This window comes from Poromitra crassiceps (assembly GCF_964638095.1).
Source record: "Poromitra crassiceps genome assembly, chromosome: 1".
Lineage (NCBI taxonomy): Eukaryota > Metazoa > Chordata > Actinopteri > Beryciformes > Melamphaidae > Poromitra > Poromitra crassiceps.
Genome location: NC_139623.1, coordinates 52,837,223 through 52,859,912, shown reverse-complemented (window position 1 = coordinate 52,859,912; position 22,690 = coordinate 52,837,223). Strand labels below are relative to the sequence as shown.

At 44.1% G+C, this 22,690-nt stretch overlaps 1 protein-coding gene across 1 annotated transcript in view; it reads left to right on the top strand.

Moving 5' to 3' along the window:
* thbs3a (thrombospondin 3a) overlaps positions 1–22,690 on the top strand; it is a 75,595-nt gene that overhangs the window by 3,395 nt on the left and 49,510 nt on the right. Inside the window, exons 2-8 of the mRNA XM_083641571.1 lie at positions 641–847; positions 11,948–12,201; positions 15,520–15,622; positions 16,266–16,292; positions 17,708–17,790; positions 17,960–18,011; positions 20,835–20,983. Of these exons, the coding sequence (XP_083497697.1) occupies positions 649–847; positions 11,948–12,201; positions 15,520–15,622; positions 16,266–16,292; positions 17,708–17,790; positions 17,960–18,011; positions 20,835–20,983 (867 nt within the window). The 5' untranslated portion in view covers positions 641–648. The remainder of the gene's footprint in view (positions 1–640; positions 848–11,947; positions 12,202–15,519; positions 15,623–16,265; positions 16,293–17,707; positions 17,791–17,959; positions 18,012–20,834; positions 20,984–22,690) is intronic.

The following is a 22,690-nucleotide window of genomic DNA, read 5'->3' as shown; positions in this document are numbered from 1 at the left end:
TCAGGATGCTAAGCAGAGCATAACACCTATCCTCCTCTTCCTCATCAGCGATTGACATGTTCAGTCTTCAGGATGCTAAGCAGAGCATAACACCGTTCCTCTCTTCCTCCTCAGTGATTGACATGTTGAGTCTTCAGGATGCTAAGCAGAGCATACCATCTCTCCCCCTCTTCCTCCTCAGTGATTTACATGTTGAGTCTTCAGGATACCAAACAGTGCGTAACACCTCTTCCTCCTCTCTCTTCCCAGTGATCGACATGTTGAATCTTCAGGACGCTAAGCAGAGTGTAACACCTCTTCCTCCTCTCTCTCCCCAGTGATTGACATGTTGAATCTTCAGGACGCTAAGCAGAGCGTAACACCTCTTCCTCCTCAGTGATTGACATGTTGAGTCGGATGCTAAGCAGAGCGCAACACATCCTCCTCCTCTCTCTCCTCCGTGATTGATATGTTGAGTCTTCAGGATGCTAAACAGAGCGTAACACCTCTTCATCCTCTCTCTCCTCACTGATTGACATGTTGAGTCTTAACGATGTAGCACAGCGTAACACCCCTTCCTCCTCTCTCTCCTCAGTGATTGGCATGTTGAGTCTTCAGGATGCTAAACAGAGCGTAACACCCCTTCCTCCTCTCTCCTCAGTGATTGACATGTTGAGTCTTCAGGATGCTAAGCAGAGCATGGCGGCAGTGGAGAAGCTAGCGGGTGGTCTGAGCGCGCTCAGTGACGTGTACGTGGTGTCGACGCTGCGTTTGCCCGTCAAGCTGGGCGGAGTCCTGCTGGGCCTCTACAGCAAGCAGGACAACAGGAAGTACCTGGAGATTGCCATCATGGGCAAGATCAACAAAGGTCAGCCTCTGTGTGTGTGTGTGTGTGTGTGTGTGTGTGTGTGTGTGTGTGTGTGCCGGTGTGGGCGCGCACATGAGCATGTGTGTGTAACCTTGCGAGGTAGATGGATTCACGCGACATCATGAGATCACAATCCCGTGACAAATCCATCTCGCCACGCTTCAATCTATTGGTTTGAATCTGAACCACCAGTGGTTTGCACCAATCAGCATCCTATGAGGCAGCTACGGCCGGGCTTTGGTGTGACGCCAGCGAGAGCGAGCCCGTCATAGACGTGACAGACAGATGGTTCATCCAATCACATGCCAGGTATTCGTTGTTTTCCTGAAAGTGTGTTTCCTGAGTGATTTGTTCCCAGATGGTTATATGAAAAGAACCTGGCAGTGTCATTACCACAACATGCAACAAAAATCGAATTGCAATTGTTACGGTATTATGATTTAAACTGTGATTCATATCACCACACTTTTTTAGTTGTTTTTCTAAGGATTAGCCAAGGCAATGCACTGATTTTCTTGTAAATATGTAATTTGTGGTCTTCAATCAATATACAAACTGTGCACAAAATATGAAAATTCTACTCAATTTGCATTTTTGTTGCTGTTTGAAAAAGTAGAGGTAAAGTGGGCGGAGTTATCCAACCAATCATAATTAGGAGAGAACGCTGGCATCCTATGGGGATGCAGCATGGAGATAAACACTGGGGGGGTATTCTGTCCATGCTGCATCTAGAATGTGATGTGACTACGCCCCCACAGTACTGAAAAATTATTTGAGCAGCCTGATTGGCTGTTTTTGAGCTCTGTTTTATAATAGTTGTGAACTTTTTTTTAACTCATATTTGGGTGAGTATAGAGCTCAACACTGACAGGTTCCATAAGAGAATTGTCCATTAATTTTCGAAAAGTCCTTAAAAAAAGTCCATAAAAAGAGTTTAAAGCCTGGAACAAGCCAACCAGCCAGCTACTGAATTCTATTTTGAGAGAAACTCAGGCAGGGTTTAGAAAGAGCTACTCTACCATAGACCACATCTTTCTACTGAAACACATAGTTGATCTGTTTTGTTTTAAAAAGAAAACTTTCTTTTGTTCCTTTATTGATTTATTATAGTAAGGCGTTTGATACAGTTTGGAGGGATGGGCTCATGGTATAAATTGTTAAAAATGGGCATCAACGGTAAATTCTTGGATGTGGTAATGAATATGTACAAAAATATCAAATCATGTGTTTTTGAAAATGGTGTTAAATCTGATTTTTTTTGTAAGCCTAGCAGGAGTTAGACAGGGTGAAAACCTTTCTCCATTATTGTTTGCGTTGTTTATTAATGATTTAGAGGATTATTAACCTGACGCTGCCAGATGGATGGGTTACTTTCACATTCTGTTTCACTAACACACCTCAGCGTATTAATCTTGATGATGCAGATAGCTATATGGAGCTTATGGTACTGATGTACGCGGACAACACAATTATCATGTCCACAACAAAAGAAGGGTTACATAAAGCAATAGACCATATTGCAGAATTTGGTCAGAAATGGAAATTAAAGGTTAATAGTGATACAACTAAAGTCACAGTTTTTGGGCATAGAAAAGTTGACATTAATAAATTTAAGTTTATCTGTAATGGGGAGAACCTAGTGCATTGTTTTAAGTATCTTGGTGTCATTATGAACTATAATGGTTAAGGTTAAGTTTATTTCATATGGACATCACAGAGCATTGGAGATGTAGATGTAACATACATGTATGCACAACAACCAGATACACAGTGTTAAGTGTTTATAGCGGAACGCTAATTTTCAACACAGGTGGCTTTTACATTAAAATACACCCCAAAGGACATACCCAAAAAGAAACATAATCAAATATAAAAACACATGAGTAAAGCCATACATACAAATGTATTGACAAGGATACACACAATACAGACATACAGTAAATACACAGAGTACCACCAGAGGTCAAGGGTATTAAGTGTGAGAACACAGTTGTTTCTCTTTTAACCATGACTTAATACCCCTGTTAAAAACATTAAAATCGTGTTGTGTTTTCAGCTCAGTAGACTGTTCCATAGTTTTTCTCCTTTAACAGAGAAAACTGATTGTCCAAACGAGGTTTTGCATCGGGACAGTCTCCGTTTGTAGAAGCCCGTGTGTTAATTCTACTGGTCTGCTGGTGTCTTACAACGTTATCATTAAACAAGGAAGGAACGTGGCCATGCAGACATTTAAAAATAAGCTTTAGGTTTGAATAGCTTATGAAACTTTCAAAGCTGAGCATTTTATGTTTCCCCAAGATTTATGTTTTGTTTGTGCTCCATACCATGTGATCATGATCACGAGTCACATTAAATAAATGAAATAAATGAAAATAAAATGAAAATGAATTGTGACCATACATTTGGCTCCGAACAAAAATAAAAAATAAAAAAGGGGTGGGTTGTACTTTTGATTTTTTTCCCTGTTTTTATTTTTTGTTTTTGCGCCAAGTGAAATGTTTTATCGTCACTCACGATTCAGTTGCTGGTTGGTTGGCTTGGCTCATGGCTTAAAATTCTTTATACTGTATAAGGATTTTTCAAAACATCTATGGAGAAAATGAATGAATGGGGGGATTCTCTGATGGAACCAGAGCTGCGAAAATGTGGGCCCGCCGGTCACAGTTGAGCTCTATTAATGTGATGGCCAGCTGTGATATCGATATATATATATATATATATAAATTTGGCAATGTGGTCTGTTTGTTTGTCTGTCTGTCTGTTTCAAGAATTTTGTCCGGACACAGCTATGCCGTTTTTTCATGCGATCAGGCTGAAACTTTCAGGGGGTGTAAAGAGCACCCGGGTGACCTGACGGAGCTGGATTTTTTCATTTGGGCAGATTAATTGCCCTAATTGCCCTAAGGCTGATTGCCCTAAGGCTGAGGCTACAGTTCAGTGATGATGTCCCTGATGATGCCATCAGTGATGATGTCATCAGTGATGTCATACATAGGCGTTGTGACATTGTGAAATGACGAGAGAGAGTCTGAGGGAGAGGGAGAGAGAGGAGAGGGGGAGAGACTGAGGGAGAGAGGGAGACATTGCGCGTGTGCTGAAGAGCACCTCCACCAGAACCTGCGGATATTTTGTCTCCCAGATGCCATCCTTGATGGCCTCATTGGACGCCAGGTGGCGTCCGTTGAGGGGAGGGTACTGTTAGGATGACGTCATCATTCCTACTTTGACGTCGTCATTCCTACTATGATGTCATCGATCACTGATGATGTCATGATTCATAAGTGTCTTTCATGCCTTTCGCTGGTGATGTCATAACACAGGTGATGTCATATTCTGATCTATAAAGGCCCGTTCCGGCAGGCTCTCGCCAGTGATTCATAATCTAAGCTAGGATCACATCAAACTCTGCAACCTCTGCAACCGTTCCCAACCTCGAACAGTGCAGACTCAGCTATCAAGTTCCACAACACCCCAGCTTCTCAAGACTTACCAAGTTTCCCGTGGCCCTCAACTATCCGCGAATAGATCCACATGCCTTCCGACGCCGATCCTGACAAATAGGGCAGGCGAGGCCACACAGCGGCCGAGCTGCGTATGGGGTATATGTGTATCGAAGAAAAGGTAGCGCATGCACATCTACAATAAGGCAGGTGCTGGACAAATAAAGCAAATAACTAGAAAAATAAGTAGAGTCCGCACACTGACATTTTCAGGCTCCTGGTCAGTTTCTTAACATTTCAATCAAAGGATCTTCATCAGAAAGATGAATTTCTGATGAAGATCCTTTGATCGAAACGTCAATAAACTAACTGACCAGGAGCCTGACAATGTCAGTGTGCGGACTCTACTTTTTTTTCTCTATTTTTCTATATGTGTATATCCACACACACACACACACACACACACACACACACACACACACACACACACACACACACACACACACACACACACATACACACACACACACACATGTGGTAATTAGGGTGATTGCCCTAATTACCTAATGATGTGATGTCATCAGTGATGTCATCAGTGATAAAGCAAATGCACGAAGCGAAATGTGGAAGTATTTTGCTTACGTTGCCGACAGCGAAGGCAAGCCCGGACACATCAAACGAAGCCAGTCTGTAAAAAGTGCTTCAACGCGAGTCATCAGTGATGTCACCCTTCCTGGCTGAGGCTATAAGTTCAGTGATGATGTCATCAGTGATTTCATCCGTGATGATGTCATCAGTGATGTCATCCGTGATGATGTCATCAGTGATGTCATAGAGCAGGCAAGGCCAAGCTGCGTCCGCGACAGTGGGTGAGCTGCAGGGCTGGCGAGGCCGCAAGCCCGCGCACGCACGTGATGTAGTTAAAAACTAGATGCCAGAGACAGACTTAGGCCCCTATCGTTGCATCGGCGTTGTTTCTAGGCCGAGCGCCTGGCGCAGCGCAAATCAGTGGGCGTGGACCAGCGCACTTGATATCGTCGTGCTGGCGCTACACGCAGCCTGAAGCATTACAACCACGCCTTTTAAGCGTAAAATTATGCACCGTCATGCTCATTGGATAAGTGCAATAAACGAATCGCACGCTTGCCTTTTTAGCTCCAATTCCAGTGGTCCCGCAAAACCTGACGATAGCCAAGCGCTCTGCCCCCCCCCCCTCCCTTCATCCAGTCTGTCTGTCTCCATTATAGGCTATTATTCCATATTATTATGCTTCTCAAACCAATCTAACTGCAGTTTAAATACTGCAAGCATGTAAATACGCTACACTATAGCAAGATCAAAGTGAAAAGAATGTTCTAAATGCATCAGCTAGAAAAATATAGCCTATATCCCTATATGATGAGATTAATTTTATATTGGTGAAAGTTTGTCCAGAAAGATATCGTTTTCTCTCCCCTGCTGCAGGTAGAATGATGCACATAAATATACCCTACATTATGTAAAGTCATTGCATAAATGTGTTTTTATTGTAAAACTAAATGTGAAGTAGGGCCAAGTTATTGGAGCCGACATCACAGTATAGCACATGACAGAAGCGCGTTCCGCAGCACGTTCCGCTGTCACTTATCTAAATCACGTTAAATCCACAAGGGGTATATATAGGTTCAAGAGGACATATATGTTTCACATAGGGTGGTGTTTCATTTCCATGTTTTATTTGGTCCAATATTGAAATGTTCTACTATTGCAGGTTGTCTTACCATTACACATTAATTTAGATCTACCTTTTATATCTATTTCGGATCATTTGGTTGCTATTTAGTAGCGAAATGGAGGACCCAATTGCATGCTGGGACATTCACAGGCAGTAAACTTACAACTGCTATTTCCTATGGGAAGCTGGGTGCTGCTATGTGTTGTGTCTGTCTGAGCAAGGGAGTCAGAGAGAGAGAGAGAAGGGTGACAGAGAAGAGGCAGAAGAGCACTGGCGCACTGAATAGGCCTGGTTTCAGAGAGAGACAGAGAAGGGTGACAGGGGGAGAGGCAGAAGAGCACTCCTTGACACTGGCGCACTGAATAGGCCTGCTTTTCAAAAGCGCAAAGCGCTAAATGTACGCCAGGTCGGAAGATATCAGTAGGCCGGTATTTAGCGCCGACACGCCTAGTCTCGCCCATTCTGGGACTGCGCCACGCCCATTCGGCCTAAAGCGCATTTGGCAGCGGAAAGCCATATTGATATCTTCCCGAAACAGGCGCAAGGCACGTTTTTTTGCGTTTAAGGCCCGTTTTAGCGCCGAAGGCCTGTGGGAGAATAGAGCCCTTAGTCTCTGTTCTCCATGTTGGCTTTCCCACAAACACACTTTTTCCCCCTGAAGCTTCTTCATAGTTGTTCTTTGTGGTCTACTGTCAGAGCTCTGACACATGAGAGGTTTGGATTTCCTGGTCTTCCTGCACACACACACACGCATTCAGGCACTCAGATACACACACACACACACACACACACACAAACACACACACACACACACACGCATGCACGCACCCACCCACACACACTCACGAATGCGCACAAACACACACACAAACACACACACACATGCACACACATGCACGCATGCACGCATGCACCCACCCACACACACACACACACGCACGTGCGTGCGTGCGTTTCCCATCACAGTGTGTTTGACGTGTTGTGGTAACTTGATGAGGTAACAGGTCTGCTGTTCTTTCCATCTGGACTGCATTCCTGCTTTACTGGGCAGCTGATACTGACTGATGATGTCATGTTGGTGCAGAGCCTACAGGGACTCGAACCCGCGCTGCGTTCATTGACCCACACAGACCTCAAGCTGCTGGAACTGAACTGGGCTCAAATTCCACAGAGTTTGATGGCAAAGTAACACAAGAGCAACTGAAACTACTAATAGGCTAATATAATCAACCTTATTTCACTTTACAGTCAAACAAATGTTACAAAGTGGACCTTTGCTAAAGATGCATTCTTTAACAAAGGTCCAGGTTATCAGAGATTCAGCGCGTGTGTCCACATAGCATTTTACTGCCTGTTTTTGTTTTACCTGTGGAAAAAGTGCTTTTGTAAGTAGAAAAAAAAGCAGATGAGAACATCGCATCCTGCTAGCTTACTAACTAACTAACCAGCCAACTAACTACTAACTAACTAACTAGCTCTTCTAGCAGACAATACAATTTAAGATGGCCGTGTGGGGTGTGTAAGGATGAGGAGACCGTATCTTGGGATCCACAGATCTTTTGTTTCCACAGCACATATTTAGATTGCATGGGTTTCTTCGTCTGCCCGGCTAAAACCCTCAACACAAACCCACAACTCAGTGTCTTCTAACTCTCCTGCCAGGCCCGCCTATTCCACCTCTTAAAGGGCCCGCGGGAGGTAATGTGAATGTCTCTCCTTCTCTCTGCTGTACAGCTGTTACATTAACCCATTTAATCCAGAATTTTATCCGGAAAAAAAATATCCGAATCATGTGTCATTAGGCAGGGGTGTGTGGCACACAGGCTTCACAGAAACCACACCACACGCCACCACATCAGAAAACACCAGCCAGAGTCAGTGAATGTGCTCGAAATTAGAGTGCAAAAGGTATTCATAAAAGGGCCTATATCTTGGAAAGTAAAAAAAAACGACAGAAAACCCTTGAAAGTGCACTTTTTTGAGAGGCTGTAATTTCATAATGGAACTGTCTAGAAACAAAATTTCTTCTTTGGAAGAAGCAGGAGTGTTCAATGTTTCATTAAAGTCCAGCCCCGTTAATATAGCCATAATAGAAAAAATTCTATAGCTGTTTTCAACTGAATGGAAGTGAATCTGGCACAGGCTCCAGACAATTTTACTGAAGCGCTGTGGCACTCAATGTGTTAAGGGAGGGCTTTACCGATTATCAACCCACTTTGTATCATAGATAATCTCGGTAATATAAGCACATGGGCAGTGTTTACCTTCTCTCTTCTTTTACCTCATGGAGAAAAATCCTCCCTTTCTCTGCCTGCAGAAACTCCGCCCCCACCAGCTGCAAGTCATTAAGGCTCGTTAAGGCTCTCAATCTGCACATACTTAAAAAATAAAAATAAACAATAACAGCGCGTCTCGAGCAGAACTTCCGCAGTTCTGTTGTGACGCGTTGTGATGTAAAACGCGTCACAACAGATCATTTTGCCAGAGGAGGAAATGGGAGCTCTCCGTGAGGAAAAAAGAGAGAGAAGGTGTTTTAGAGTTCATTGCGGGTTTGAAAAACCCAGACTCTCATTCACATTCGGGATGAGAGGTTTGGCAGGACCTGGCTGGTTGAAAGGCAGCCAGGGATGATTGGATCCTACCATCAGCGGATCCCGCAGCGTGGAGTCCTTCCCACTCACGGCGATCAAGGGAACCCTCTCAGGGGTTTGCGAGTTCAGCAAACTCGTCTGCTCTATCATGAAGTATGAGCCTGGCTCAGATCTGGAAGCTTGCGTTGACTCAGGTACGTCCGTCAGGATGTAGTCAGGGTTCCACCTTCGCTTGGGGCGAAGAGAGCAGCTGTACGCCTGGGCCTTACGTTCGCTCCTTGTGGTCTTCTTTGATCTCTTGGGCATTGAATTCGCAAAGCCTAAAAACCTGCTTGCTCTCTGCTTATATTTATAGCCTGGCTGGTTTTGGAATTATGACATCACTGGTGATGTCATAACTCACGTCACAGCTTCGATGATGTCACAGATCGCATATATTATGTTGTTTTTAACTTTACACCACCTCTTTTGGTTACTTATTGGGTCATGAAACTGAAACCATGCATATAGCCACCTGCATACCTGACTTCGGGAGCTTGGCAATTGGCATCATGCATGATTAGCCAGTAGCATCCCAACGTGTCACACAGGTAACATTACTTAAGAGACAGACTAGACACTTACTTTCTTGGTTGTTGCTAAAAAATCTGTCAAGTGTCACTCACTGTCTGTCGTTCACTCGCTCACTGTCTCGCAGGTCGCTCACCTTCAATTATCTCGCCAGGCAGACAGACAGTCATCACTCACCACCATGCTGCTGCTCTCTCGGAATCAAGTTACCGCGGACGCGGCGTCAGATGACTTCCTGCCTGACCTGCCTTTCGTTTCAAAATAAAAGCGATCCCGTGTTTTTCATGCTTTTCCATGCAGATTGTTTTATAAAAAAAAAAAAAAAAAAAAAAAAAAAAATTCTCTGAAATATTAGGGGAGGTCCGGACCTCCCCGTCCTCATAGCTAGCTACGGCCCTGTGTGTGTGTGTGTGTGTGTGTGTGTGTGTGTGTGTGTGTGTGTGTGTGTGTGTGTGTGTGTGTGTGTAGGCTACAGGGTAGGTAGCCACGGCTGATTGCTGATTTTTGGTATCCTCCAATAAGGTGTGTGGGCTGACGGTGGCAGTTGATGGTGTCGAATGTTCAATGAATATAGCAACGTGAGACATATACTGTGAACTGATCATGTGTTGATTAGCGTAGCAACATGTCTTGCACTGCCAGTCACTCTAGCAAGTAGGAAGAACACTGCAATAACATCCCGCCCCCAGACTCATACCATTGGCTGTTCTACACGGGCTTCCTGTTAGTCACAACACACAGGCCCAATTCCAATCCGCCCCCTTACTGCCTCAAGCCCTTAGAGGCGCGTTCACGTGAAGGGAGTGAGGGCTTAGGGATGTCCCACAGTGAAATCGCAAAGTGAATGAGGGCTCGGAGTGAGCCCTTTCTGCCCCCTTACCGTAAGGGAGCAGCTATGGCCACTTACGGAAAGGGAATTGCCCACAATGCATAGCGTTGTGACGTATAAAACGGGGAAGGCTGCAAATATCTGTCAAAAAAATAAAAGAACACACGCGCGAAACGAACGGGGTGTTTGCGAGTGCGCTGGAATGCCTTAATTGACAATGAAACATTACATTAATAGGGATTTCAGATTAGACAAAAATATTATATCAGAGGAATGTTATTAGTATATGTTAATAGTTATTTTACACAATCCTAGAATAATCATCGATCATTTCTATTACAATTGCAATCCACAACTTTTTTGATGAATGAGAAATAGTTTTAACGAATCTGTAGGCTATTGTACAGTATTGACATTGTGTATAATGTTGGGTGACATGTCATTATTATGCTTATTTTAATTATAATTACACATGTTGCAGATTTTGCAGTAGGCTACATTTATTTTTAAATGACCTGTTGTCCACTCAGAGCCAGAGCCTGGATGAGAACAGACTCATCAAAGCGTCTTGACAATAAACAATATATAGCGAACCCCAAACGTGCCAGAGTCAACATCATCTTGTCAAGTGCAAAGGGCTCTGCTGTCCCAATCCTCTTATTTAGCCAATGTGGATCCCTTCCACACTTGATGACTCAACCACTTTCAGATGGCGGCCATTAGAGGGACTGAGGGTTCAGGGCTTGAGTGTTTAGGGGGCGGATTGGAATTGGGCCATAGACATAGAATACACCACAGTGTGAGGACCTTTGCACTAAAAAAACATGCTGGACAGGAACTGTCACCGAATAATGGCCTGGTGCAGGTCGGTGCAAAAATGCCTGCAGCAAATACCCGCCTGGTTCTTTTAAACGCCTGGGGTCCAAATCGATTTTGCGTATTAAACGCCCGGGCTACTATTTGGGGAAATACGGTATATATATATATATATTTTTTTTTTTTTTTTGTCATTTGTGTCATAATGAATAATATTTACATGTCTGATGTCAATACAGTTCAAAATAAAAGAATTGAGAGCGAGTTCTGCCTGAGATTGTGTCTTTTACAAAAATTGCCTTTTCTGCTGTTTCTCTTCTCCGAGAGACCTTTTTGGTGAAAACAGGGTGTATATAAATGGCTATAAGTAGAGTACAGAACATGCTAAAAGCTCACTTCTTTTTTCCTGGTGAACCCAGAGACGTCCATCTTCATTTTGAGGTATTGCAAATCACTTTGGTGCTAATAGATCATTTACTGTGGGTCTTGAAAGATGACCAACAATTATGAAAATCTTTGGCCTGTGCTAAATATTGGCAGTCCTAAACTGGCCATGAATGAGTTAAACATAATTTGCGCTGTTTTGAATTTAACCAAGTCCATGCATTTCAATGTTTGATTTTTCAAGAACAAAGGGTTAGTGTGATCTCGATAACCAGCATCCTTATAGCTCTTTTCTGCAATGTGCATATTGCAATGTACGGAGCCCCTAAAGTTCTGAAAGGTTATATTTATTTTGAGGATGCTAAATTGTGCGCACATTTTAGCTAATTGTGCGCACAATATATTAAATTGTGCACACAATTTACCTAAAATGTGCGCACGATTTACTAAAACGTGCGCACGATTTACCTAAATCGTAAAAAAAAAAAAAAAAAAAAATCGTGCGCACTATTTAACTAAAACGTGCGCACGATTTACCTAAAACGTGCGCATGATTTAACTAAAAAAAACAATTTCGTTTTTGTTTTTTTTAACGATCGTGCGCACATTTTAGTAAATTGTGGACACTTTTGACAATACAATTATCTGTCATTGACTGTCTGTCTGTCTGTCTGTCTGTCTGTCCTGTCCTGTCCTGTCTGTCTGTCTGTCTGTCTGTCTGTCTGTCTTTCTGCCTATCTGTCTGTTTGTCTGTAGTTCTGGTGCGTTACGTCAGGGCTGATGGGAAGCTCCACACGGTGAACCTGCAGAACGCTGCACTGGCTGATGGGCGGAGCCACTCTCTCATCCTGCGATTGGGCGGGCTTCTCCGTCACAACATGCAGTTGGAACTCTACGTCGACTGCCGATTGGCCGACTCTGGCCAGGCTCTGCCGCCATTGGTCCCTCTCCCCAGGGAGGCAGAGATGGTGGAGATCAGACATGGATACAAGGCGTACGCTCGACTGCAGGTGTGTGTGTGTGTGTGTGTGTAGTTGTTACAGTTGTTTTGGTAGTTTTTCTCTCTAGTTTCCATTGTCTAGTCTAGTGGAGACTCCAAAACCATGTACAAGACCATCAAGAAAGTCATGAAGAAACTAGTCTCGCTTGCATGGAAACAGGCTGCTGGTATAAGCTCTGCCATTGGTGCTGTCCATCTCAGACGGCAGCGGAAGAAAATCCCTTTCTGCTACCTGCAAGCTCGGCCATTGGCTCCGACCCGCTCTGACTGACCGGCGCAACCATATATGGATTTCCTTTTCGCTCCCTCCGCTACGAATCTGTCCATCTCAAATGCCTCTGCTGCTGTGAAACAACGTCAACAATGCTAGCTCGTTGCTATACGTTGGAAACTGATCCCCTGTTGTAGGGAGAGAGTCTGGTAAGTGAGACTAACAGAGCATTTCCCCCCCTGCAACTCCAGAGTGGAGATCTACGCTGCCAGACTCCTCTACCGGAAGGGAGGAAAGTCTGGCAAGCGAGACTATGAAGAAGCTAATCTCTCGAGACAGACTTTCGACTTGCATCGAAAATCGGCAAGCTCCGTGAAAAGCCGAAGTCAAACTTACCATATTCAGCATGTAGCAAGTTGCTACTTGCTACTAGCAACGAGCTAGCGTTGTTGTTGTTGTTTCATAGTGATGGAGGGATTTGAGAGCGACATACAGGGAGCGGAAAGGAAATCCATAAATGGTCAGAGCCGGTCGGTTGGAGCCAATAGCAGAGCTTGCAGGGAGCGGAAAGGGATTTTCTTCCGTTGCCGACCGGAGTCCCTTGAGTTCCGGTTATTTGTGCATTCAAACGAGCCTGCCCCCAGAGGTTAGAGAAAAAAATATACTTTTCTTTTACCGTTAGGTTCCCAGATTGTGAAGAAGCAAACAGTGCAACCTGGTATTGGCATCAAAGCTACTAATGGCAAGATGCTTTGCAATATGGAGGGTATTTGTAGAAGATGGAAAGACTACCGTGTAGAGCTATTTGGTATGGACGGTAATGCTCAGGAAGAGATGGAGAAACGAGAGGAAGAACCAGTGCTTGAAAGTGAGATAGAATATGCAATCAAGAAATTGAAGAATGGCAAAGCAGTAGGCTTAGATGAGATACCGTCACTGAAAGCAGGAGGAGCGACGGCAGTGACAGCGATGAAGAACATCATAAACATAGACTCTATATTGACTGGTCATAGACTGGTATCTGGCCCGAGGAGTGGATGGTGTCAGCATTGGTACCACTACCCAAAGTACCTGGTGCTCGAAGCACAGAACCATCAGCCTGATCAGCCACACATCTAAGATCCTGCTGGAGATCATCAAACAGACACTCCAAAATTACCTGCAATCTCAAAATGCAGAAGAGCAGTTTGGCTTAATTTCCCGGCAAGGAAATTACAGATGCCATCTTAGCTGTCAGAAATATCATCCAGAAAGTGGCAAAAAAGCAAGATTGCGAAGAACTGTGGCTTCTGTTCGTGAACTCTAAGGCTTTCGACTCTGTCTTCCATGACACCCTGTAGAAGACTCTCAGTGTTTGCTGTCCCACAACAGCTGATTTGGATAGTTAAGAAGCTATATGACAATGTCACTGGAGTGGTCCGAGTATAAGGCCAAAGGACAGAGCCTTTCCGCTTTAGAAAGGGAGTCAGACAAGCCTGTTTGATCTTGCCGCTACTTTTCAATACAATTGGGGAAAAGGTGAGGGAGGTGTAGATCAATCTCCCAGAGCAAATTCGGAAGGGCATCGGAGGACGAGCTGTCTGGAACATTCGTTATGCCGATGACACAACCCTGATTGCAAATAATGAGGAAATCATGGCCATGGCGAACCATGCAGGCAAGCGAGCTTGGAAATGGGTCTTCACATCAGCAACTTGAAGACTTCTACCATGAATGTGCATGGGAATGGAAATGTAGAAATGTAAAAATCCAGGATGATGAACTTAAAAACGTGAAGAAGTTTAAGTTCTTGGGATCTTACATCACATCACCCCTGAAAGAGACAACGCTACAGATGTCAAGATAAGAATAGGACAGGCCAGGAGCATTACAGCAAACATGACAGAAGTGTGGGAATCACAATATCTAACCTGAAGCTGAATGTGAAGCTAGCCAAAGTGCTGACATGGTTCTGTATTGCTGTGAAAGAACTGATCTGAACTGAGTCTAGTGTTTCAGGAATTCTGATAGATGCTCTACCAGATCTTCTCCCTACCATTCTCTGTTCAGGTCTTATTCACATGGTGATGCAATCTCTCTCTCTAGCCGCTTTCACACACAGATTGCGCAATATTGCAGTTCAGAAGGCCCACAAAGCCGGCAGCCTCGCCACAGATATTGCTTTCACACAGAGCCAAGCAGCACCGCCACATTCACGTCCTGGGGTGTGCTTTCAAGTGACATCCACCCCTCCCGGATTGAAAGGCGAGCGGAGGCATTTCCCACCCAGCTCCTCCTAGCCCAAATTAATATTTTCATAGGTTAGTGTAGCCTATAGGCTACTGTATGATGAACGAATTCATTCAACAACCAAACAGCGCCGATGTACGCCAGCCAACGTGCAGCTGCGGTAGTTATCAAAGTGATAAAACACGAAAGTGTTGTCCACATGCAGCATGGTAACAAGGATTGACTTTATGGATCACAGATGCACCATCATGTAGCCTATTAGGTACAAAGCTAATTCTTATCTTTTGGTTCCAGTTTTTTGTAAAGCAAATTATTCCCATGAAGTAGCCTAATTAGCGTCCGTTCTGAAAGACGATGCCCGCATATCAAACAGCTGCAGTCTGCATAACGTTCGTCGGGGGAATAGTGCTATAAATGCACCTGACTACTATAACGTTAGAAGTTTTTGTAAGGCACAACTGGAACGCACAACTGGCTAGCTAGACAGATTGCAGTTCTGGAGCTGGTTTCCAGAGGGAATATGCTCAGACCAACTCGCCACAGACAGCTATACGTCCTCTGAAGCTTATTATTATATCCGTTAATTTTACCTACTAATGTCAACATCGTTTGAGCATAAACCCTAACCTACTTACTATGCACGGAGCATCCCTCCTGGCGCCCCTGCAGTCATGATTGTATAGGCTACTTTTTTTTACTTCCACTTATGCCTTTCTTGTTGCATGAGGTGGTTTCCCCTGTATTTTTTTATGAATGAGCTGACCATCTTATGTTCAGCCGCTCCTATGTTTTCAGGTGGAGGCGGTTGGAGGGTAATCCACTAGGTCCACTGGCGGAATGAAAGGCGTAACACAATTACCCACTCTCTCTCTCTCTCCATCCCCCCAGGGTGCGGTAGAGTCCCTCAAAGTGGCTCTAGGGGGCAGTGTAGCCACAGCTGGGGCGCTGACTGACTGTCCCTTCCAGGGCGACTCCTCAGCCTACAACTCAGGTCAACAACACTCACCTTCACTCACTCACATTACAATCAACTAAGGATGTGCACGATATATTGAGCTAGATCGATGTATTGTCATATTGATCTGTATTGTATCGATGCAAACTGAAAACATCATCATCTTTAAGCTGTGCCTTGTAAATCCAAGGTGATAAAGCATAGATGTGTATGGTTTATGTTTCCAATTGAAACATGAGAAATGTGGCACTTTATAGTGAACAATAGGTCTATGTTTATAATTTGCATTAATATTGTATTAATCATTTTCCATTTAAATGTCTGGAAGAGCTCAGAAATACAATTGCCAAATCAAAGCTTTGTTGCTTTTTGTAAGTTGATATAGTAAATGATTGTGTTAAATGGGCATATATTGTCTCATATCGATCGCAGGCCGCTGAATTGAATTAAATCGAAATCATATTGTTGTAGATGTTGTGATATCAGCAAATATTGTATTGTTGTCCAAAGAATTGATATAGTATCGTATCGTGATGTAACTTGTTCCACACATATTCCTGTGAGCCGGAATGAGGAGCTCTGTCTGTGGTGCTGATGATGTAACTATTGATATTATAATGATGTAATATCGTCGATCATCACTCTGATCATCACCATTCTGTGTTGTTTGTTGTTGCAGTGAGTGGAGAGGTCAACTCCATCCTCGGTGAGTTTCTACCTCACAGTCCCTCTGTCTCTCTGTCTCTGCTGCTCACAAACAGTCAGAAGATTGGTATCTGGCGACACCAAGTGGCAGCAAAAGGAAACTGTTTACGTTTGAACCCAGAAATCCTATAAGACCGTGATTCTCAACCATTTTCATATCAAGGACCGCCTAATTTATTCCTCAGTAGGGCCACAGACCCCAATTTGATGAGATTGTGTCTCTCTGACTCAAATCTGAGAATATTTGTTCTGACTCCAGAACTCCATGACTATATTGTAGGTAAAGAGATTTAGAGAAAATATGATCACAAGTCATCCTTCTACATTCTCTAACTGTGTTCACTTCTTATAAATGAAATAATGCTGAAGTTGAACAATAGATCAGTTTGCTGGGGACCCCCTGGAACCCCTTCAAGGACCCCTGTTGGTCCTCGGACCCCCTGTTGAAAACCACTGCTTTAAGGCCAAGTTGGTGAATCCAACTTTTTCACTCGCTGCTGAAAAAGACACTTTTGGATTTGTATATTTTAATTTTTATATAATAATTTACTTTGGGACATTTCTCACTTTTATGAAATAGCTTTTATTTTCTTTTTTTGATCAAGTTTTCTTCTCTTGTTTTATCCCCAATTGTACTTGGCCAATTTCCCCCGCTGTCCCGGTCATTGCTCCACCTGCTCTGCTGATCTGGGGAGAGTTGTAGACTAGCACATGCTTCTTCTGATACATGTGCAGTCACCAGCTGCTTATTTCCACCTGACAGTGAGGAGTTTCACCTGCAGGATGTAGCAGTCCCCCTCCCGCCGAACAGGCACCCGACCCACCAGAGGAGGCACTAGTGCAGCGACCAGGACTCATACCCCACCGGCTTCCAAGACCAATTGTAGACCAATTGTGTTTGTATGAACATCTGACCAAGCCAGAAGTACCACCGCCGGGAATTGAACCCGGGTTTCCGCGGTGGCTGTGACCATAGAGACATATTTGGCTGGATAGGGAAACCAAATCATATGGGCTGCATAGTTGGATGTAACACCAGCCAGTATCCACTCTCAGAGACATGTGATTCGGTTCAGAACTCATGGATACGAGTGGGCGACAGACGGAAGTTTTCGATGAATACCTACATTCAAGTGTCAATAACTAGAGAACAGATGAAGCTAGAATAAAATGTTTTCTTTTTCTATGAAAGTAGGGGCTCTCTTCTTTCTTTTGAGATATTCAGCGTTTACATAGAAGAACATTCTGTGGCTCTTGAAAGATTAGTGAAAACGATCAAAGATGCTGGCAACTTTTTTCAACGCTGGCGGGCATTGATTTAATGTAGATGGGATGGTATTGAAGCTCCAGTGATCAGCTGATCAGCAGGCAGGCTCATTATGATTAGCAAAGCTGAGCAGTCTGATTTCCTGTCAGGTGATCACACGAAGGCTCTGATTGGTCAACTCATCATCTTCAACCAGATCCTGGGAGAGCTGAGACAAGACATCAGAGAGCAGGTGTGTGTGTGTGTGTGTGTGTGTGTGTGTGTGTGTGTGTGTGTGTGTGTGTGTGTGTGTGTGTGTGTGTGTGCGTGTGCGTGTGTGCGTTCGTGTGTGTGCGCGTGCGTGTGACTAAGTTTAGCTACTAAAGTGTTGCTGATCAGTTTATTGATCTCTCCTCCTGCAGGTGAAGGAGATGTCTCTGATCAGAAACACCATCCTGGAGTGTCAGGTCTGTGGTAAGTCACTTTGATTTTAAAGGCCCTATATATGTAAGAATAATAAATTCCTATTACTGACACCGGTGGCCGTTAGAGTAACTGCAGTCAGCAGCCTGCTGCTCAGAAACAGTAATGTTAGCTAGATAGCAATCCATCCGCGTTACCAAGCAAGCAAACGTTATCTAATATCACAGGGGCGGCTTTAGCTCAGGAGGTAGAGCGGGTCGGCCAATGATGCAAGGGTTGGCGGTTCGATCCCCGCTCCCTCCCAGCTGCTGTCGCTGTGTCCTTGGGCAAGACACTTAACCCTCCTTGCTCCCGATGGTGTATATAAATGCAGGCCATTTACCATTTACCATTTACATCAACTAAAGGTTAAACTGCTAAAGAGGGTCAACTAAAACCACAATGTCACAATATATATTTGTCCTAGTCATTTTGTACGTCCAGCCAGCCGTTTATTGTGGTAACAACACCGTGTTATTAGCTCTTCTGCAGACACAGTTCCATGGTCAAAAGAAAGAAAGAAAAAGAAGCTAACACAGACTTCGCTCATTGGGTGTGCCACAGAAAGCCAGGGTAGGCTATGCCAGGGTGCGAACCATTTGGTGGCGGTCGCAAGGCCGCCGCCCAAAAAAAATTGGGTCTTTTCAAACCAGATTTAGAGGAATATTTGTGTGTTGTTTGCTCCTTTTCGCACTCATTAGTAGCAGGTAGAAGCAGTCAATTAAATTGTATTTTTTGGCAACATGTAAAACCACTTTGTTTAGTATCTCAAAAAAGTCTCACCTACTTTTTCCAATGAGTGTTCTAGTCGGGAAAGAATGCAAGTTGGGTTGGCATGCAGGTTCGTCTACTGCAGAGAGATCTGTAGCGTTCTCAGTGTCCTCCTGCTGCTGCACAAACCACCCGTGTGTTTTTGGCTGCGTCCCCCCGCTGTTATTAACGTCATTGTTTCGGCTGCATCATCTTCATCATCGTCTGTCTCTCCACTGACACCACCAAGCGTTCACACCGAAGCGCTTTTTTCAGTCAGAATGCTATGAAAATCATGTTGAGAGCGATTCCATTGTGCACAAAACACAGCACACGGACCGAGTGTTTTGTTTGTGCTCCGTTTGTTTTCCCCTGTAGTCGCGTGCAGTACAGATCAGAACACAACGACCACAAGGACGGTAGCCAGCTAGTTTTGTCTGTTTGATGTTGTTCACTGTCCACATGAAAGCCAGATTATTGCTAATTCTGGCAGCAACAGAGGTTGAAAATCCCTCGGGAGGAGAAAAGGTAGGCTACAGTACTAGTAGGAAGAGTGAAAAAGACGATCAGGGCGCTTTTCCTCAATGTTCAACTTTTTCAGCTTAAAAAGTAAACACCCACAGCGCTCCTCCAAAAACAACAGACACCACCAGCTCTGAAACGCCAGGTGCATTCAAGAGGAGCATGTCTAGCGCGTCCTTACATAGAGAATGAATTGCAGAAAGACGTTGGCAGCTCCAAAAACGCTATTGGTCTGAATGAACAAACACAACTTAATTTTCCCCCCTTTCTGTTTGGGTGCGCCAGCTGTCTGTGTGGGTGGCATTTGCACACTCCAGCGCACCCGTGCCTACGCGCATGGTCTAAAGCACAAGCGATGTTGACTCGAAGTTACGTAGATCCCGTTCACTCATTGGCGATAACAAACAATACATACATGTAAACTGCTTCACTAGCTTGCTACAAGTAGCGAAGCTACATAGCTTAACTACATTTCTCAGTAGCTTGGTGTCTACACTACTTTTGAACCCAAGTAGCTTTTTCAGTATCTAAGCTATTTATAGACCCAAGTAGCTTGTAGCTTCCTGCTAAAGCTACAAGCTACTCACCAGAGAAAATCCATGAGCAAAGCACGCAGTGGAGATTTCTGCTGCGGTTTGGATTCAACAGGAGGAGACATTGCATATGTCAAGTGTGCCTGTGTAGCCAATAAAGCACTTCCAGTTCCATTATGATGGACAACAAGTGTTGTCTCATCCTTGCTTTTTAGCATCATTGCCTCTTTTGCAGAAAGACCTGGCACTACTCTGCCTCTTGGGTTGGGTTTAGGCAATGAAGACTGACGATTGGTTAAGGGTAGGGCAAAATATGTCATGTGCTGGCGAAGTCACATCAGCAACAAACTTTGAAAGATGGCAGAGCCAGAGGGAGCCACTGGCAGTGATGAAGAAGACGTTCAGGTTTTATTGTCTGTTTTTGAATATTGTGCCAGTGAGAGTTTCAGTGTGTTTTATAATATAATAAATGATCAAAATGAGATTTTTCTTTGCCTGCCTATTTGTTTGGTGGAAAGTTGTTCTTTGACATGAAGTTGATTCAACGTGAGAAAAAAGTAGCTTTGATATAGCAAGCTGCTTTTGCCATGTTGCTCGTAGCTTAGCTTGCTACATTTCTCTGGGGATAGCTTCAATGTAGTTTAGCTATATTTAATCGAGAGTAACTGATAGCTTAGCTTACTACATTTTCCAAGTAGCTTGCCCATCACTGCTGCTTCACATATCTTACATACAGAACATTTAATTTGAGGCTAAATGACACGTGCAGCTATTTGTCTTAACAGGAGGTGTAAGTTAGAAAACAGAGGACCTGAGTGAAGCCAGTCTCCTCTCTCTCTCTCTCTCTCTCTCTCTCTCTCTCTCTCTCTCTCTCTCTCTCTCTCTATCTCTCTCTCTCTCCCTTTATTTCTCCCTCTCTCTCCTTTCTCTCTGAATTTCTCTCCCCTCTCTCCCTCTCTGTCTCTCTCTCTCCCTCTCCCTCTCCCCACCACTCTCTCTCCCTCTCTGTCTCTCTCTCTCACTCTCTCAGGTTTCCATGAGCCTCGCTCATCCTGCTCTCCTAACCCGTGCTCCCCGGGCGTGTCCTGTGTGGAGAGCCTGGCATTCCCCGGCTTCAGCTGCGGCCCGTGTCCGCCTGGGACCGCCGGCAACGGCACGCACTGCCAGGACATCGACGAGGTGTGTGTGTGTGTCTGTGTGTGTGTGTGTGTGTGTGTGTTAGAGGCTGTCCCACGGGTCAAATTCCTGTGGGACTCCTGCGGGATTAGGAGTCATTTCACTATTCATCACGTGATTGGGACGGGATGGGGAAAGAAAGTCAACGGGAGCAGGCGGGAGCTGGAATCATGACAACAAGATCCGTTTTTATATATAGATATACAGGGGCGTCGCTAGACCCTGGCTTCCGGGGCTAGAGCCCCGGATGTTTTTTTCCTAGCCCCGGATGTTTTTTTCCTAGTTTTTTTTTTTTTTTTTTTTTTTCCCAATAAACAAAGTCTGGCATTAATAATCAGTACATTATACAAAAAAATCAGACTAAACATTTACAAAATTGGAACAGACAATCAAATAAACAACAAAATAAAATAAATAAAGCAAAATCATTAAGTCAGAGTTCTAAACAGTTTTCTAAAAAAAAAAAACAGAAAATATCAGTAGGCTATGCAGGACCAAATTATCAGTTACTATTGTCATAGTGTGTCATTACATAATGTTTCTGCTTCACTCCTCACCACCTCCTCTCCACACGAGCTCATCATCTCACTATGAAATTATTCAAACAAATGACATGCGCCAACATGCACAGCATCACAGTAGCTACAACTATGAAATTATCTTATGTTATTTAGTTGTTTAGTTGTGAAGATATTTTCTGAGATAAATGGGCCTTGATGCTCAAGGCCCATTTATCTCAGAAAATATCTTCACACAGAATATTATTAACCATACAACCTACAACGCTAGCATCAGCATGAAGCCACAGCCATCCACTCCAATGTCTATAGAAGCTAACGTTAGCATGACTGTCACAATAACAATGCCTTCACTTCACAGTTACATTAAACAAAACCACACATCACTGCTTCATTAAACCATTACAACAAACAATACGTTGTTCCCAATTCCAGCTAGGCGCTTTTGATTAGATAGAACCGTAGGTTGAAGAGCGACATGTGTTTTGCGACCGGCCGGTGAGCACACCTTACGTCAAGTAGCGTAGATATAACATCACTACGTCCGCTCTAAGTTTCAAAATAAAAGTACCATATGATACAAAAACGGCACCATCAGAATTTAGGTTTACAGGAAGCGTGTACCTTAATAAAATACCTTCACAGGAGTTACTGGGGGGGTTCGTACCATTGAGATATAATATTTAATAAAATAAAATATGTACATTTGCTAAGTGGACTCCCGCCAGAACCCTATCAAGGACCTCTGGTGGTCCCTGGACCTCGAGACCCACTAATCTTGTTCTTCTGTATCCATCTCAAATGACTCACAACATGGGTATTTACGGATTGGAAAAACCAACATTTTTTGTGTGGGGGGGGGGGAGTCCCCTCCCCCCTTACCCCCCCTCCCCGTCGGGGTACCTGGCTAAAGCCCCCAATGTCTTCAGGACCTACAAATGCCCCTGATGGCCAAATGGGGTGAATTAAACTCCAGTAGAACACAAAGTAATGTCAAAAGGATGGGGAGAACATCCAATCAAAATCATTGCGTTGCCTAAAGACAAAAGCAATGGAGTGGGATGGGACAGGAGTCATTCTTGGGACGGGACAGGAATATTTTTGTGGGAGTGGGATGGGACGGTAGTGAAAAACTACTCCCGTGTCACCCTCTTTTGTGTGTGTGTGTGTGTGTGTGTGTGTGTGTGTGTGT